General features: G+C 37.7%; 2 protein-coding genes across 2 annotated transcripts; one reads left to right on the top strand and one right to left on the bottom strand.

Moving 5' to 3' along the window:
• Nucleotides 1-328: 328 nt before the first annotated feature.
• fgf1a (fibroblast growth factor 1a) lies at nucleotides 329-2,966 on the top strand. The gene is made up of 3 exons (XM_084718421.1): nucleotides 329-719; nucleotides 2,375-2,478; nucleotides 2,701-2,966. The coding sequence occupies exons 1-3, from the start codon at nucleotides 554-556 to the stop codon at nucleotides 2,899-2,901; spliced, it is 471 nt and encodes a 156-aa protein (XP_084574547.1). The 5' UTR covers nucleotides 329-553; the 3' UTR covers nucleotides 2,902-2,966.
• Nucleotides 2,967-5,322: 2,356 nt separating this feature from the next.
• ndfip1 (Nedd4 family interacting protein 1) lies at nucleotides 5,323-14,541 on the bottom strand. The gene is made up of 8 exons (XM_084719350.1): nucleotides 14,350-14,541; nucleotides 11,974-12,067; nucleotides 10,274-10,413; nucleotides 10,078-10,165; nucleotides 9,466-9,590; nucleotides 9,231-9,297; nucleotides 9,000-9,108; nucleotides 5,323-7,545 (listed from the first exon to the last, which is right to left on the bottom strand). Exons 1-7 carry the CDS (start codon nucleotides 14,383-14,385, stop codon nucleotides 9,002-9,004), a joined length of 657 nt encoding a protein of 218 aa, XP_084575476.1. The 5' UTR covers nucleotides 14,386-14,541; the 3' UTR covers nucleotides 5,323-7,545; nucleotides 9,000-9,001.
• Between the last annotated feature and the right edge of the window lie 966 nt (nucleotides 14,542-15,507).

The following is a 15,507-nucleotide window of genomic DNA, read 5'->3' as shown; positions in this document are numbered from 1 at the left end:
AAGATAGTTCCTAATAAAAACACCATTATCAGGGTTTGCACCAGTTACTACTTGAGAATTTAGTGCTAACTTTTTAATTAACCATGATCATAAACTTTCTCTTGTCTTAACCCTAACAGTGTCTTAACCACACTGTTGTTGTCATCCAGGAAATGAAAAATAAAGAACTAAAATTGTAACTGTAATATTCATGATCAAATGTTCTCCTCCTGTCCTTATTGCCTCTAATATTGTTTTTTTCATACTACTACTATTAATAATAATAATAATAATAATAATAATAATAATAATAATAATAATAATAGAGCATTACTCCACTTTTTAAAAGGTTGAGGTTTTTGTAGGTGTCAGGGATCACACTTCATATCCCAGTTGCAGGTTGAGGCCAGGAGTCGGGGACGCGCATCCATGGTCTGTGCGCTCGTTCACGAGCGTGTAAACACCTGACAGACCACTGCAGGGGACACAGCCCCGCCGATTATCCTCGCAGAGACACCCAGACTCTCTGTAGACAGTCCTGCTGTCTCCCAGCTGTGTGTCTCCTCTGAGCATCATGGCGGATGAGCAGGAGCGTGTGTCCGAGGATCAGGCTGTGGAGAGCGGCCCGCTGCGGGACTACAGGCGGCTCACTCGGCTGTACTGCATGAATGGCGGACATCACCTCCAGATCCTCCCGGATGGGACAGTGCGAGGACAGAGGGACGACGGGGACGCTCACAGTAAGACATTTTACAGCCAGGTCGGGCCTACTACGTGATGCGTTCATGGCCCCTCACTGTCTGCAGGGTGTGAGGTTCAAATAACAGTAAAAAAGAGACCTGCGTCCAATTAATGACTTTAAAGGGCAATGCCGCTGATTTTTGGCTTGGGAAACATAGGAAATCCCACTATTTGACTTTGAATTTATTTTTAAAACGTATTTATTGATTTATTGTGAGACTGAGATGCAGCAACATGTGATGGAACTGAACTAATTATGTTTAAAAAATATATTTAAGGTAGCCAACAGGGCTCCCATAGTTTTCCAAGGCCCCCAGATATAATTAGTTTATGACAGGTGCCCACTTTTGTAAGGTGTGTTTAAAAACCCAGTGACAATGTTACAGCAAATATAAAATTAATAAATAAAACAAAACAAAAACAAACTTTTGAATGTATGTATTTTTAATGTAATATAATAATTGCATTTTAAATGATATCTTAATTATAAATGATATTTTATAATAGTACATATTATGGCTGTCATGATATCTGACTTACATGTCGTAGTGAACTTTGATACATGGTGGTATTTGGTGCAAAGGTATTTCCTATTTTTTGATATTTGATATTTGTTTTCTAAAAGGCCGAGCTTTGTGCTCAGTCATTATAAATATACAGGCCGTCTCACTCGTGTCACATATAAAAGGTCATGCCATGATTAAACATGTCAACATTAGGCACGCTGGTTGTCTTTATCTGTCCTACATGGAAAACTATTGTGCTTACTCAGATATTTTGTGCAAATTAACTATGTTGTATGAATGAATTTTATGAGATATGGCACCTGTCCTATCAAACATCTGGCCCAAGACAACAGATGAAAGTTTCAGGCCTTCTTGGTGAATTGTGGCTCATTTGCAGTTCTTTTCTTCTCAGTGAGAACTGTCACTGTCAAATTAACTAATAAAATAAAATACATACATGGTTGCAATCAGGGATAAAAAAAAATTAGCGTTCAACCACCAGCCAAATGCTGATTAAATATACATAGATAGGTAGATTTGCTTCACTCATCAGCCCCCCAAAAATCAATGGTCATCTATTGAGTGGCTGGTAAAATCTGAACATTCATTAGCTGTTTGGCCAGTGGACAAAAAAAAGTTCATTTTGCATTTTATTTGCCATCTTTCCCTTTTGCTTCTTATGAAGGAGTCTCCATGTTTTGTAAGATAAGACAAGATAGTCCTTTATTAGTCCCACAACAGGGAGATTTGCAGCACTTCAGCAATTGTGAACAAAATGTCTGTTTTCTGCACTTGAAATCAGAGATATCTAATTCATAATGTTTCAGTGCACAGACCTTCATCAGTGCCAGCCAAGTCCCAAAAAACAAGTGAGGAAAACAGTGTGTGAGAGACCTTTTGTTCTGGGTCGTCAACCTATGATCTTCTCCCATGTACCTGTCGATCTACAGGTGTGCAGAAGTTTTTCTCTTTGATACTTAAAATTCTGAAAAGACCAATATTGACTTCAAGATTCAGTCACAAGAATAACAAGGATGCTGTGAAATCAATTTGGCTGCATCTCTTTTCATTTTATGAGACTTTCAGGTAGTCACATGTGTTTATTGAAGTGTTTATAGAGGCCTAATCCTTTTTTTTCCTCCTTTCAGCTGTTTTAAGGCTCACTGCTGTGGACAGAGGTGTCGTGGTCATCCAGGGAACAGAAGCAGAGAGATATTTGGCCATGAGCGACGAGGGGCAACTGTACAGCTCTGTGAGTTTCTACAGTAGACCTACAGTAGAATCACTACATTAAACTTAATGATACAGACAGACGTTAATAAATCTTCCATGAAATCTGTTGTAAATGATTAATTACTGGTCATTATACAAGACTGATCTACACTTTGTTGACTGTATTTTTAAACTTTTAACCTCAAACCAAACAACTGAAGTGCTGTCAGCTGCTGGTGCTTCTTGTCTGTTTATCTCTAAGCCCACAGTGACGGATGATTGTTACTTCCTGGAGAAGCTGGAGGAGAACCACTACAACACTTATCTCTCTCAGAAACATCGGGAGAGGAACTGGTACGTAGGTCTGAAAAAGAATGGGAAACCTAAACTGGGTCCAAGGACTCACATCGGACAGAAGGCCATCTTCTTCCTGCCGCGACAGCTGCTCGAGTCCGGAGAGTGAAGATGCTCATCTCAACACGCAGTGATACCTCAGCCTGAATGGACGTGAAGCCGCTCCAGAATGGAATTATTTAATTTTTTTGTTTAAGTACGTACATTTCACTATCGCTTCATGACTTGGACCAGAACAAGACACGAGAAAATGGTGAGAAAATGGCTCATGAAAAAAACAAAATCAGTCAAGATCAAATGTAGGTCTGATATTTTTACGAAAGAGGTCATTGCCCTAATGATTAGACCTACACATCAGAGTTAAAATACCTTTCTGTCCTCTAACATAACATCCCATGTTATTGGGTAGCAGGTCTTCTTATTGAACATTAGACAATGTAGGTAGTGAACAAGAAAACAGTATCATCAACAGACTGAGTCAACTGAGGCTCAACCAGTAGCAATTTCAGCTAAATTACTGAGGCGCAATCATATCAGCTGATAAAGGATTTCAAATTAAATATCGGTATTAGCCCAAAATTAACATTTCTGCTGATATGACGGGCCGATAAGATGATGCTTTCTGTACCCACACAACACAAGTAAGTCTGGTCTGAAACAGATAGCATAGTTGCGATTTGCAATGATTGCTCACTGTCAGTCATGTGAGAAGGAGCCAGATCACGTTCCCTCAACACTGCCAATTTAATTGCCCATCTTAAGAGCTGCCTTCTAGATCAATACAATAAATTTGTGAAGAACAAAAAGAAACAAGCACCGGGGAAACAAAACGCTCAGTAGTTGGTTTTTTTTTGTTTGGTTTTTTTATTTTGCCCAGTGAATGTGTCCATTTTGAAAAGCTTTGTATTTTATGTCTGCATCTGCCAGTGGGCAGATGAGAAGGCATGACAATATGTGTTTTTCAGTGCAGGAGGAACTTGATGTTCTCTGCAATTAGGTGGGGAAATAAATGTATGCAAATATCATTATCTGCCAAAATTACTTGTAAACTATCAGCATATTGTGCATTTCCAAACTTAATTAGACTAAGATTATCATCTAGATCGTGTGGGATGTGAAAAAAAAACACTGAAGAGTAATATTCTGTAATGTACAGTATAAACTATAACACACAGTATTAGTAAATTTCAAGTGATGTGAATTGTTTGCAGATGTCAATGAAATTTGTTGGAAGAGAAGAACAAAGGTACCACATTACAATAATACAAGCATGAATAATTTATAAATGGTTCGTAAACACTTCAGAGGTCACAGTGTTCATACACTGATACACTGATGTGGGCTCACTATTTGGTAAGGTCCAGTTGCTGCTTACTACTAGTTAATCTTGCTGCCATTTGTAATTAACAAAAGGGAGCTTTATTGTAAAGCATATGATGGTGCATGCTGAAAATTACAAGGTAAACAATATTATCCAAGACTTAGTGGAGAAGACAAAGTAAGAAATTGGATCTGAGGCTTAATAGTACAGATAAATTTGAGCTCTCTATTTGGCATGCAACAGGTCACTGTTGCCCTTTTTGTCAAAAGTCTTATTATAAAGTGGTACCAGAAAGCATACAGGAACAGCTTAAAGGATCTTTATAAACGACTGCACCTACACAGGAGAAACATGATGCATGTGACCCATTTGATTGAGAATTTTGCTGGTTTGGTGGATGTCATGTGCTCTTTCCAGTCAAACCTTTCAGTAATCTATGCTTTGCTCTGCAGAAGTGATAAGATAAGAAGAGCTTTTCACTGCTCTGAATTTGTTAGTGTCACAAGCTGAAATACAGTATTTCATATATTCAAGTTACACTTTGCCACCACTGGGTGTCACCAATGTGTAGAGCTCTGGTGCGATCTTAACCCACACACAGCTTCATAATATCAAGGTAACTATAATTAACCTAAACTAGGTGTGAAAAAACATTAACTGAAATAAAAATAAAAACTAAACTGTAGAAAAGAAATAAAGACTAACAACTACTATCACTAATAACTATGATGTGTACTTACAAAACTAACTAATAAAATAAAAATATATATGAAATATCTTTAGTTTTAGTCTTTGTGAGTTTGGTCAAATTTGTTAACATAAATATGAGAAGGTTTTCATATGTTCACTGCCTACGTGACTGTGAGTCACTGACCTTGTTTTTATTGTACTACCCATTCTATACTTCTTAAATATTGCCCCTGACAAATATCAGTCATAATACAGTAATAACTAAATAAATAAATAAAACAATCAAACTAATAAAAACTAACATTTTTAAACAACACAAACCAACTTGGAAAGAGAAAACCTATCATCTACTAACTGAAATTAAACTGAATTGAAAACAAACGTTAAAAACAATATACAATCTAATACAAAAATATAATAACTCTGCATAATCCTGACCTGTAAATACTGAAATATTTTAATGATATGACACTGGCTCAGTGGCAGAACAGTCAATAATCCAGACAACTCAGGAATTATGCATTAAAAGTGACATTTATTTAACACTAAACATATTCTGTACAGTTTCATATCAACAAAACCCCAAGGCTGCAGCTCTACATCACATAGAAATAAGCATAATGGGTCTGTATCAAAGCCATGGCAGAAGTATGAAGTTAACTGATGAGGCAAACTGTTCAATTTGCAGGACCAGACTAAAATGCATATTAACTCCTTCCACTGACAACATGAACATTATCCTGCTGTTACCTCCATACTATAAAACAGAAACACAATCCTGCACTACTGCATTACTCATTCCTTGTTTTACACGTCTGGGACTTCATGATGGGAACATCCTCTGGGTTTTAATGGTTATATTTCTAAAAAAAAAAAGTGCACCTGCACACAACATTCTTTGATATGGTTTGATACCCACATGATAGATAATACCTTATCAATCAGTTTCAAAATAAGAGAAGAAAAACAGATTTCCCATCCCCATCTGTCAATTAAATCTTAAGGCAAAAACCCACCTGAAAATGGAATTTGAGTTATTTTTATGCTCTTGGATAACCTGAAATGTCTGAGTGAGATCATTAACAGCCGAAATCCAGACAGCCAAGCCTCTTTTCTGTGATCGCAGAGCTTTTCCACTGAGGATGAACGAGATGCCGATTACACCGACTCAACACAGAGTCACAGAAAGGTCAAACTGTTACATCTAAATGAGCTTTTTAAAAGGACGTGAACCTGAAAATATGCTCATATGCCCCTGAAAAAAAAAAATCCTGAATGCTGTCACTGTCCTAAAAATTTGGTGTCCCTTCACCGTCAACTGAGCTGCTCTGGGGTTTGACACTTGACATGTGTGGCCATCTGTTTTTTAGGGCTGCGGCTTGTTCATGTTTAAAGGGATAGTTCAGATTATATCAAGTGGAGTTGTACGAGGTACTTATTGATAGTCAGTGTGTATAAATTAATATCAGTTTAAATGTATGCTATATTAGATACATTTTCACCACTTAAGTTTTCTGTCAGGCAGCCTTTTCTGCCATTATACAAACAAAATAACGCTCTTTCCAAACCAACCTAAATACAGAGGTCAAATCAGTCATTTTACCTCACAGAACTCAGGGGTCGCTGGTGTACCACCACGTTGATCTTTTTGTTTGTGTTATTGTGTGACCTTAAGTGTAACAATAACAACAATAAACTAATAGACCAAGACAGTGGTAGACCAGCAACTTCTGCATTCTGTGAAGTAAAATGACTAATTTTGCCTCTGGAGTTTGGTTGGCTTTAAGAATTATATTTGGCCTCTCTGCTTCTACTATTTGGGGGTGTGCTGACCAGCGTCCACTGTAGGTAATGCACTGACCATCGATAAGTATACATCAAATAATCTGAACTATACCTCTGAGACCTCAAACTCAGTCATCTAAGACCATATTTGTAACCTCAACTCTATTTTCAGGGTGGATCATGTTACCCGATTTAATGTCCAACAAAACATTTAGCAGGTAAAATCATAACTTCTGACACATGGATGTTGATTTGGTGCGCTCCACTGACACAGAGTTTGAACCGCAAGCATGTGTGTTGTGTTATGACAACACCCTTAATGAACGGTTTCTAATGCCTTAAAAGCAGCAGACAACACTGCCCCCTCCTGGCTAAAAAAAGGGCGACACTACTTAAAGCCAACAGGTGAGTGAAATATGTGATCTGTGTATCAGCATTTACAGCCTAATGAAATATTTTTAATTGTGTGTGTGGTATCTAAAACAACCCATAATAGTCACAATAAAACCATGACGTGAGATTAGTGCAGATTACAAAGTGTGTTGCATGCTTGGGCAAGTCTACAGAGTGTTGTATTCATTAATACCTGTTGGCTTCAAGTGACACCAACACGAGACTCTCCCTATTTATTGACCTTAAGGGCAGACGCATGCTCGTATGCTACCATCAAATGATATAAGGCATTACTTATACATTACAGACAAAGATGTACATAGCACTTAACATTCGCCACTAATGAGTACATTAAGGGACTATTACTGTTAACCATTTTCCATTAATTAATAAAGTTTCAAAACAAAATAAAACAAGTGAAATAATTCCTGAATATTTTGTCGAGAGACGTCTTCATCTAGAACTCATCTGGCCGATTTCTTGTTAAGTGTCTTCACTTCGATTTGAAATTCTCAGAGTTGTTGCTTGTGTTCATCATGTCCAGTACCTCCACATCCAAACATCCTGAATGAGAGAGGTGATTTGTCAGTGCTTATGTTTATATGCTTATTAACAACTCGGACAGACAAGATTACGGCAATACGGCAGACTTCAGCCACTTTTAACTTCTTGTATTTATTTCACGAGGATGTCATGTGTAGACTTTGTGAACATCAATTTCTGCTTCAATACATTGGGGGTCTCCCACTGGCTGGGATGTAACCTGAGGAATTTTCCTGTCCAGAAATATCAATACAGACATTTTAGACAAGTTTTTATTCATTAAATTTCTAACAGTGTAAAAGCAAAAACCGACCAGCAAACTGATCAGTTTGCTCCCTGCCTTCACAGCAGATCAAGTTTGTTTTCAGCAACTTGAAACACTGATGTTCAACCACCGTAACTACAGTTTATAGAGGCTGCACACCATTATTGAGATCATCTTTATTCCACGCATTCCAACTGAGACTTGGGTGTGTTATGCTAGCAGCAGCTAATGTATCCTCGAGCTGCTAGCCTCAAATAGACATGAGGAGCAAGCTTTAGAGGTCTGATAAATTGTCTTACGTGACAATTTATCAACTTTTTCTGACTATGAAAAATTGGTGCAGTTCCTCTTTTAAAGGTATTATGAGTAATAGTAGTAATGACACTAGTACCCATTAAGTGAATTGATCATACTTGCGCTCCTAGGAGCTAGTAAGCATCCTGGGCATCAGACAAAACAGTAATGTGACACACAAGAAAGACATGAATGACCAGCATCATGTTGATAGACAGGGTAAGTTGTGGTACTCGCTGGTCAGTGGACTAACCTAACGTTAGCTAGTGCTGCACACTGTTGGTGCTTTAGGGGAAATTAAGAGAATCCTTCCTGGATAAACCTTCGTTTACAATGAAATCAGTCCACGTTCTGTTATAGACAGCTGAGAAAGTCGGGGAAGGTCTCATTTTAAATTGCATTACAATCCACTCATATTGGCAATACAAATCAATTAATACATGTAAGTCGGTTCATATAGGACCTTTAAATTGAGTGTAGGTGGTTCATTGTGTGGCAGATATGATGTTAAGTCTCCATCAGTTGATAATCAGACAGCTGTCTGTATGGGGAGATTGCTTGTGTTCTTTAATCTTTTCACAATGAGTGTTTGCACAGAAACTGCAGTCCATTTCAAATCAGTAAAAGCCATTCGAAATATGTTTTTATTAGCTTGAATTGTTGTGGTTTACATGGTATTTTGTTTACCTGCTGCACAGTCTCTTCAGTTCAAGTCGGCACAAGTGATGTGCTCATCTGTGTGCCTTTCATTCAGAAACTGAAGCCCAATGTAATGAGCAACCAATCAGGTGATCCTGAATGGTTCATTTACTTAAGACATGACTGGCATTTAACACTTGGTGGGTGGTAAGTAATGCTAGATATCTCTTCACTTAACTGTTAACTGGATGAGTGTGACCAGATTTATACACCGTACCTCTAATAGATGAAGAGTACCCTTGTTCGGGGAAGAGTGGCATAGGTGGGATCAGCCAGTTTACGCACTCTGGAGTAGTTAACAAAGCCTCTGATGAACAGCATGAAGCCTGGACAGCAAAGAAGAGATATGTAACGCAAGAAATTAAAACACAAGACATTTACCAAAATGTATTTGTGGGAAATAACAGGAACATTATTTTATGTTTATGAAATATTTTTTCTCACTTACCCAGGGCCAGAAACACCCACCACAACCAGTACTGCCCATCAAAGTAACCAGGGAAGTAGGTAGAAAACTGGAAGAAATGTAAGACAAGACCTGTTAGGAGCCAATACTTGATCCTATAATGATCATTTTCAGAGCTTTATTCTTTTGATGGGTTAATACAGATAAGAACTAGCAATCTTGCACCCTCATTCCACTGAACAGCCATTTAGCTGAGCTGTTAGTGGCTAGCTCTTACCCTGACAATGAGAACCCATTTGATGAGGGACAGGCCAAAGCCGGAGATGGCCCCGTATCTGCCAGCGGCTGATGTGGTCAAACAGAACGACAGGAAGAAGCCGATCCAGTTAAACAGGAATGCCACTGATGGGAAAAAAAAAAGTAAAAGAAAACATTTGATATGACACAAAACTCCCACAGATGATGATCCACACATATGTAGTTTTTAAAACATGACCCATAGCCAAGAGGATATTTTAAATCAAACATGTGAGTTGGTTTTAGAAGTCATCAAACTGGCTGGTACACATTCTCCTCCCCCATTTTTGCTGGGAAACAAACTTGTGTGGTGAGTGTACTGGCATTTGCACCAAGTAGAGTATTTTAAGAATACGCCGAATTCAATTTAGAAAATAGTAAAGCAGTACCATTATTCAAGAGCAACTGCACAAGAAATATTAAATGAAGGAAGAGTGCATCTTTTTGATCAGTGACCAGATTTATACTTGTACATAAATGACCAATTAACGTGTGGTTACAAGCCAGCTCTATACATGTGAAACTGAAAGTCAGTCAAACGCTTTTAGAGAGAAAAATTCTACACGAGTGATCTGCTGAAATAAGCTCTTACTGAAGAAAGTGAGCATGAAGATGCCATCATTTCCTATCCGCAGCTGGTCAGCATCTTCAAAATCATCCCTGGCCACAAAGTCATCCTCCTGCACCAACAGGAATATCACAATGATCAGTGTTTATTTCTGTTTTCTTTTTATGTTTTGCGTGAAAACTCAATGTATTAGTACATGACAAGGCACAAGGCAAACTACCGTGACTCTTCCAGTGACCAGGGGGATGGCTGCCTCTTCTTTGCTTCTCTCAGCTTCATCATAGGAGGGCAAAGTGGTGGCAACACTGTAGGATGGAGGGTTGGGAAATCTTCCTCCATCTTCCTTGTATTCAAAGAAAGCTGTGGAGAAAACAATCATGAATCATGATTATTATTATTATGGCAGTTGGATGGCATTTGCACTTGTGTTGTCAAGAACACAACACACTTTCTGCCTTTCTCTTCCTCCTGACAGAGAACTGACAAACACACACATACCTCTACAGCACCCACATAGCCCCACCTCAGAAGTAACTTAGATGTTGTTGTCTTAAACACACAGTGCTATTAACTTCACTTAATTTCCAGGGTAAGTTAATTAGATAATTTAGTTATTTTTACAGGCCTTACTAAAGAGAAAAAACGACTGTTTCTAAAAGAGAAAGGTTTCTCACTGTCATGCCCTGTTATATTTATCTTTTAATAAAACTCGAACATCTGTTATTTTTCCTTGCGGTATCGAAAATGGTATGGAATATCAATATTTTTCAAGGTATTGCACTGAAGTTAGACATTCCAGTATCATGACAACACTAATTTGTACTGTTCACAGTGATGATTGACCCAACAAACAGGATCCACATTGTTCATTAGAGTTTGGAGACCAACTCCAATCACAGAAAGTGTGCAGTTTTCAGTGTTTCATTAGCACCTGCACCATAAAACTGGATTTAGTAACAATATAAATCTACTTTCACTTCCTTCAAAAAGAGAAGCAGCAGCAGCAGCAGCAGCAGCAGGGAACCAGATCAAGGCATGGATGAGTTACAGCGCGACCAAAGACATTAGCAGTATATGTTTCCATTACTGTTTATGTTATATCCTATACAAGCCAAGACTTTTATCTGGGTCATTTGGCAGCTACCCAGAGTACTCTGCACTAAGTGTTCTTCAAACACAACAGCACTGAACCCAATCAATGTACTCACTGAGGAAGAGCTCTAGGCTACAGCCTCTAATGCAACATGTTGACCTCTGCCCTCTTAAGAAGTGAGATTACAAACATCAGACCTTTCTAAAACAGCCTCGCACACAAGCTATCCCCCTCTACATTATTCACTCAGACAGGGCAGGACATGCATGAACAGCAAACTGACAGAACTATACGCACTTATTTAGGTATTGTACTTCAGTACACTTGTGTTATGAAACCTTCATAGTTTACAATGATTTCAGTAGTTTATTCTTGTTTTGAACACCTGTCTAATGGCTGCAGTTACTTTTTTCTTTATAGAATGGGTCTCAAATGCTGCAAAACAGAGGATGAGCTCATAAAATCTGACTCACTGTTAAAGTAGTCAGTAGTATATCAGTGGTTAAAACAGCTTTACGATTAAAGTACTCCATACAGGTTGAGGCTGGGATTAAATAGAACATGGCTCTTAATACATATTTTGCAAGATTAATGTGACACAGTAGAAAGAATTCCTCACAATGATTACTTTTGCTTTTGTTTCTTCAGCACATTTTACTTCAAGTACTTACACTGTTACTGTCTCTGGTTGCAAGAGCTTCACTTTTAATTAATAGTATTAATAAACTAACACTAATAGTATGAAGTTGCATAAGTATTTAAAAATTAATTATCCATGACATAGGAGTTATCTGACAGTATGTGACAGAATCATGAAGGTTCCTAACCTGCATTTGCTGCAGCAATGCTGCTGTAGGGTGGCGGTGCATCCTGGGCAGGACTCTCCTGGGATGACTGGGTGGGCTCCTCCTCATTCACCAACTGAGGAAATGTAAATAAATAACAGCAGCACAATTTGGGTCTAAGAGATATGATTACATCCTTTAGGAAAACTCTACTTCTTGCCTGTGATAAAGAAGATATTGAAGTACAAGTAAACACTACTGTAAAATTGTTTACCTCCAATTACAGTTGGGTAATATAACAATATTTATACATATTGTGGGAATATTTGTCAACTGTTGCAGTACCATTTATAAACTACCCTTCAGTTGAATACAATCAAATGTATTGTACACATGTATTTCTTAAGAACTGAATGTTGCGATTGGCTGATTTTCTATGTTTAAATAAGAATAGCTTGTTCAGCAATATTTCTCTGTCAGCAAACACACTGACAGAGCGGATTAGCAAGTTATCGAGTGATATTTATGGTCAGTAACACGTGAAGTTAGTTTCCACTGCACTATGTGGTGTTTCACGAAAGGACAGAAAAAAACCATGGTGCACAGCCAGCAATTTTCATCAGATGTATGGCTTCAACTAATGGTTATTTTCATCGTCAATTGATCAGTCAAATATGTTCTCAATGAATCAGTTAATAGTTGTTTGCCTGAAAAATGTCAGAAAATGGTGTAAAATAATGATCTATGATTCCCGAAGCCCAAAGTGACGTCCTCAAATGTCTTGTTTTTCCCACATCCCAATAATATTCAGTTTACTGTCATAGAAGAGTAAAGAAACCAGAATATATTCACATTTAAAGTGCTAGAATTAAGAGAATTTCTATTAGAGATTCCCATTTTATACCATGGTAGCGACCCCTGTAAGATTTCTGCTTATATTAACCAATTACAGATAAGATGCATGATAAATATTAGGCAAGATAAATTATCAGTATCTGCGTATAACAGCCAATAAATATCAGATATACTAATATCTGATTTGACAGACTGGCAGAGCATTTAATTTTACTTATCAGGCAAAATGTGTAGGGCCAAAGTATATTTGTTAAGTTATTTGATTAACTTTACTGTGATTTTTTTTTAACATCTAGAGAGAACTGTTTTTGTTATTTTTGTTGTAACAATGGTGTCAAATAGATTTGGTTCAGTCAGAGATCTGGAATACTAAATCATCCATCTTTGCTCACTACATCTTAGCCTTTCTTACCCTGCAGTTTATACAAACTCCTTTTTAAAAACATAAAATTACTGGTTATCTTATCAGTATTGGCCATGAGAAGCAGGTGATGATTGCATCTGCTGAAAAAAATACATACTGTGGATCCCTAATTGCAGACAAAATTGCAAGTCATTGAGCAGGGTTGTTTTACTTAGCTGATTTGTCAGACATGTATTATGCCAAAAACAGACTGTTATTTAAATCTGTGTCTCCTTTGACTATGTAACAGTATTTACAAAGCCTTAAATCACCAGACTAATTTGCAAATGTTACGTATCTACCAGACCAAATGAAAACATGAGCTTGGTAGATTCCTGTGGTTCCCAGGCTACTTTATATTCGGACATTGCCAAGTTAAGTTATAGAAGACTTTTATCCCCTGAGTTTGCACAGCTCACGTCTACTTAGGCCAAATATCGATTAAGCGCAATACAGATGGACGACATGATGGAGCACGAAAGAGTAACAATGTTGACTACTGGCACTTGTTTGATGTACTGTGCAACAAGTGGTTATGATGATATACATCTGCCATCATAGCTTTCTGCAAAAATATAGGATAACCAGCTGACCTCTGATACATCATCAAAACCACTAGACTACACGTACATGTGCACTCACCATTTCACACTCACGTGCACGTATCACTAAATGAGCAGGCTACACCGTCACATCAGTGGTTTTGACACAGTTATTGTCTCTGTCTAAGTTAAGTGGCAGGCTGAATTGATCACTGCTGGAGGACTGCCAGTTAACATTAGCATGACGGTTCTGGTTAAAGCTAATGTTACACAAAGTGACACCAGACTCCTGCTCAAGTCAGCCCATACTAGCCAACGTCAAGAATAACTAACTAGTTAGCTGCTGAATCAAAATGGGTCACGTAGGCTTCAAGTTATTAGTGTCGCAAAATGATGAACATTCATTTAACAGTTTATTGCAATGTGAGAAATTTAGATTAATATAAGCTTAAGCTATTTATTGCCGACTTAGGCCCCCGCCCGTACACATATGTCTGTTGAGCTCGTTGTTTTCTCCCAGTGACAGGCTAATGTTGACTGCTGTTAGCTGTTAGCTGACAGCGAGCAACTAAGCTAACTGTTAGCTATGTTTTAACGTGCCCGAAAACTGTTACATACCTCCTGGTATCTGACGTTGCTGTTTTGTTCTGCCATTGTGGAAGAGGAGCGAAATATTTCAAACGTCCTCTTCACACTTCAGCTGTCAGGGTGTGTTGTGTAAAAGGAGTCTCGCCAACGAAGTAGCAAAGATAATATTGACTCTTAGTCGGCCATCTCCTTCCTTCTCCCCTCCTGACGCCCGGACAGTAGCAGGCTGTTGGGCTGCCTTCACTTCCTGTCGGAACTTTTCATTTTCATGAACGAAAATGTACAACACGTACTTCAAGTATCAAATGGAAAGTAGTTATTGTGCAGCATTCCACAGTAGTTCTGCGTATGTTATATTATTCATTTAACAGTTTATTTCAATGTGAGAATTTTGGTTTAATATAAGCTTACGCTATTTTGTTTATTTTACTAGTACTGATGGACTGAATTGTAATTTTGCAGGTAATCAAAGTTAAAAAAAAAAAAAAAAAAAACTTTACAGTGTTTGATAATGTATTCATTAAAATTAATCATATTTATGAGATGACCATGGGGTTTGTTTATAAAATCTTGAACTACGCAAAGTCAGATAAATGTAGTGAAGTGAAAACTACAATATTTACCTCTTAACTGTAGTGGAGTACAAGTATAGTTAGTTTACTATTATTTTTTTTTTCTTTTTCAGTACTTGTTGCACTTCTCTGGTGTTGAGTGTTACAGACTCTGTCCACTGTTATTCTCTGCTCCTTTCCACTGTTCATCCATTCTGCTATACTGGTTATTATATTTCCAACATGATGCACACACTTTAAAATGTCAGCAGGCAAATGCAATTGTATCTTTCTATATTTCTGTGTTAGCACCTTGGGCTGTGAGAAATGCAATTTTGTTCCCATACACTCTGTATGTGGAAGTGACAAGTAACAATTTGAACTTGTATGTGTCTGACTAAGTATAGAAAAGCAGAATATCATAACACAGAAGAAGGCTGCATGGTATGTTTAAAAAAAATCATATTGCACTTTTTTTTAAACAGGTATTGCAGTATGATTCACAATTAGTGGAAATGATCACTTTTGCATCACCTGAAAAAAAAAATTATGATGATGTGACATTTGTTGGGGTCTGTACCAAACAAACATATTTTCATACATACGAAGAACAGGATTTGTAGGCCAGAGCATCTCT

Source organism: Lutjanus erythropterus, chromosome 5 (genome assembly GCF_056507025.1).
Source record: "Lutjanus erythropterus isolate fLutEry1 chromosome 5, fLutEry1.hap2, whole genome shotgun sequence".
NCBI lineage: Eukaryota > Metazoa > Chordata > Actinopteri > Lutjaniformes > Lutjanidae > Lutjanus > Lutjanus erythropterus.
The sequence above is the reverse complement of the archived record's forward strand: the minus strand, read 5'-3'. Positions and strand labels throughout refer to the sequence as shown.

Excerpts from the sequence above, each read along its gene's own strand:
- fgf1a (XM_084718421.1), top strand. The coding sequence starts at position 554 with ATGGCGGATGAGCAGGAGCGTGTGTCCGAGGATCAGGCTGTGGAGAGC. Across the intron at positions 720-2,374 it reads GGACGACGGGGACGCTCACA|CTGTTTTAAGGCTCACTGCT; the intron begins GTAAGACATTTT and ends TCCTCCTTTCAG. Across the intron at positions 2,479-2,700 it reads AGGGGCAACTGTACAGCTCT|CCCACAGTGACGGATGATTG; the intron begins GTGAGTTTCTAC and ends TTTATCTCTAAG.
- ndfip1 (XM_084719350.1), bottom strand. The coding sequence starts at position 14,385 with ATGGCAGAACAAAACAGCAACGTCAGATACCAGGAG. Across the intron at positions 9,591-10,077 it reads CTTCATGCTCACTTTCTTCA|TGGCATTCCTGTTTAACTGG; the intron begins GTAAGAGCTTAT and ends TTTTCCCATCAG. Across the intron at positions 9,109-9,230 it reads GTGGGTGTTTCTGGCCCTGG|GCTTCATGCTGTTCATCAGA; the intron begins GTAAGTGAGAAA and ends TTTGCTGTCCAG.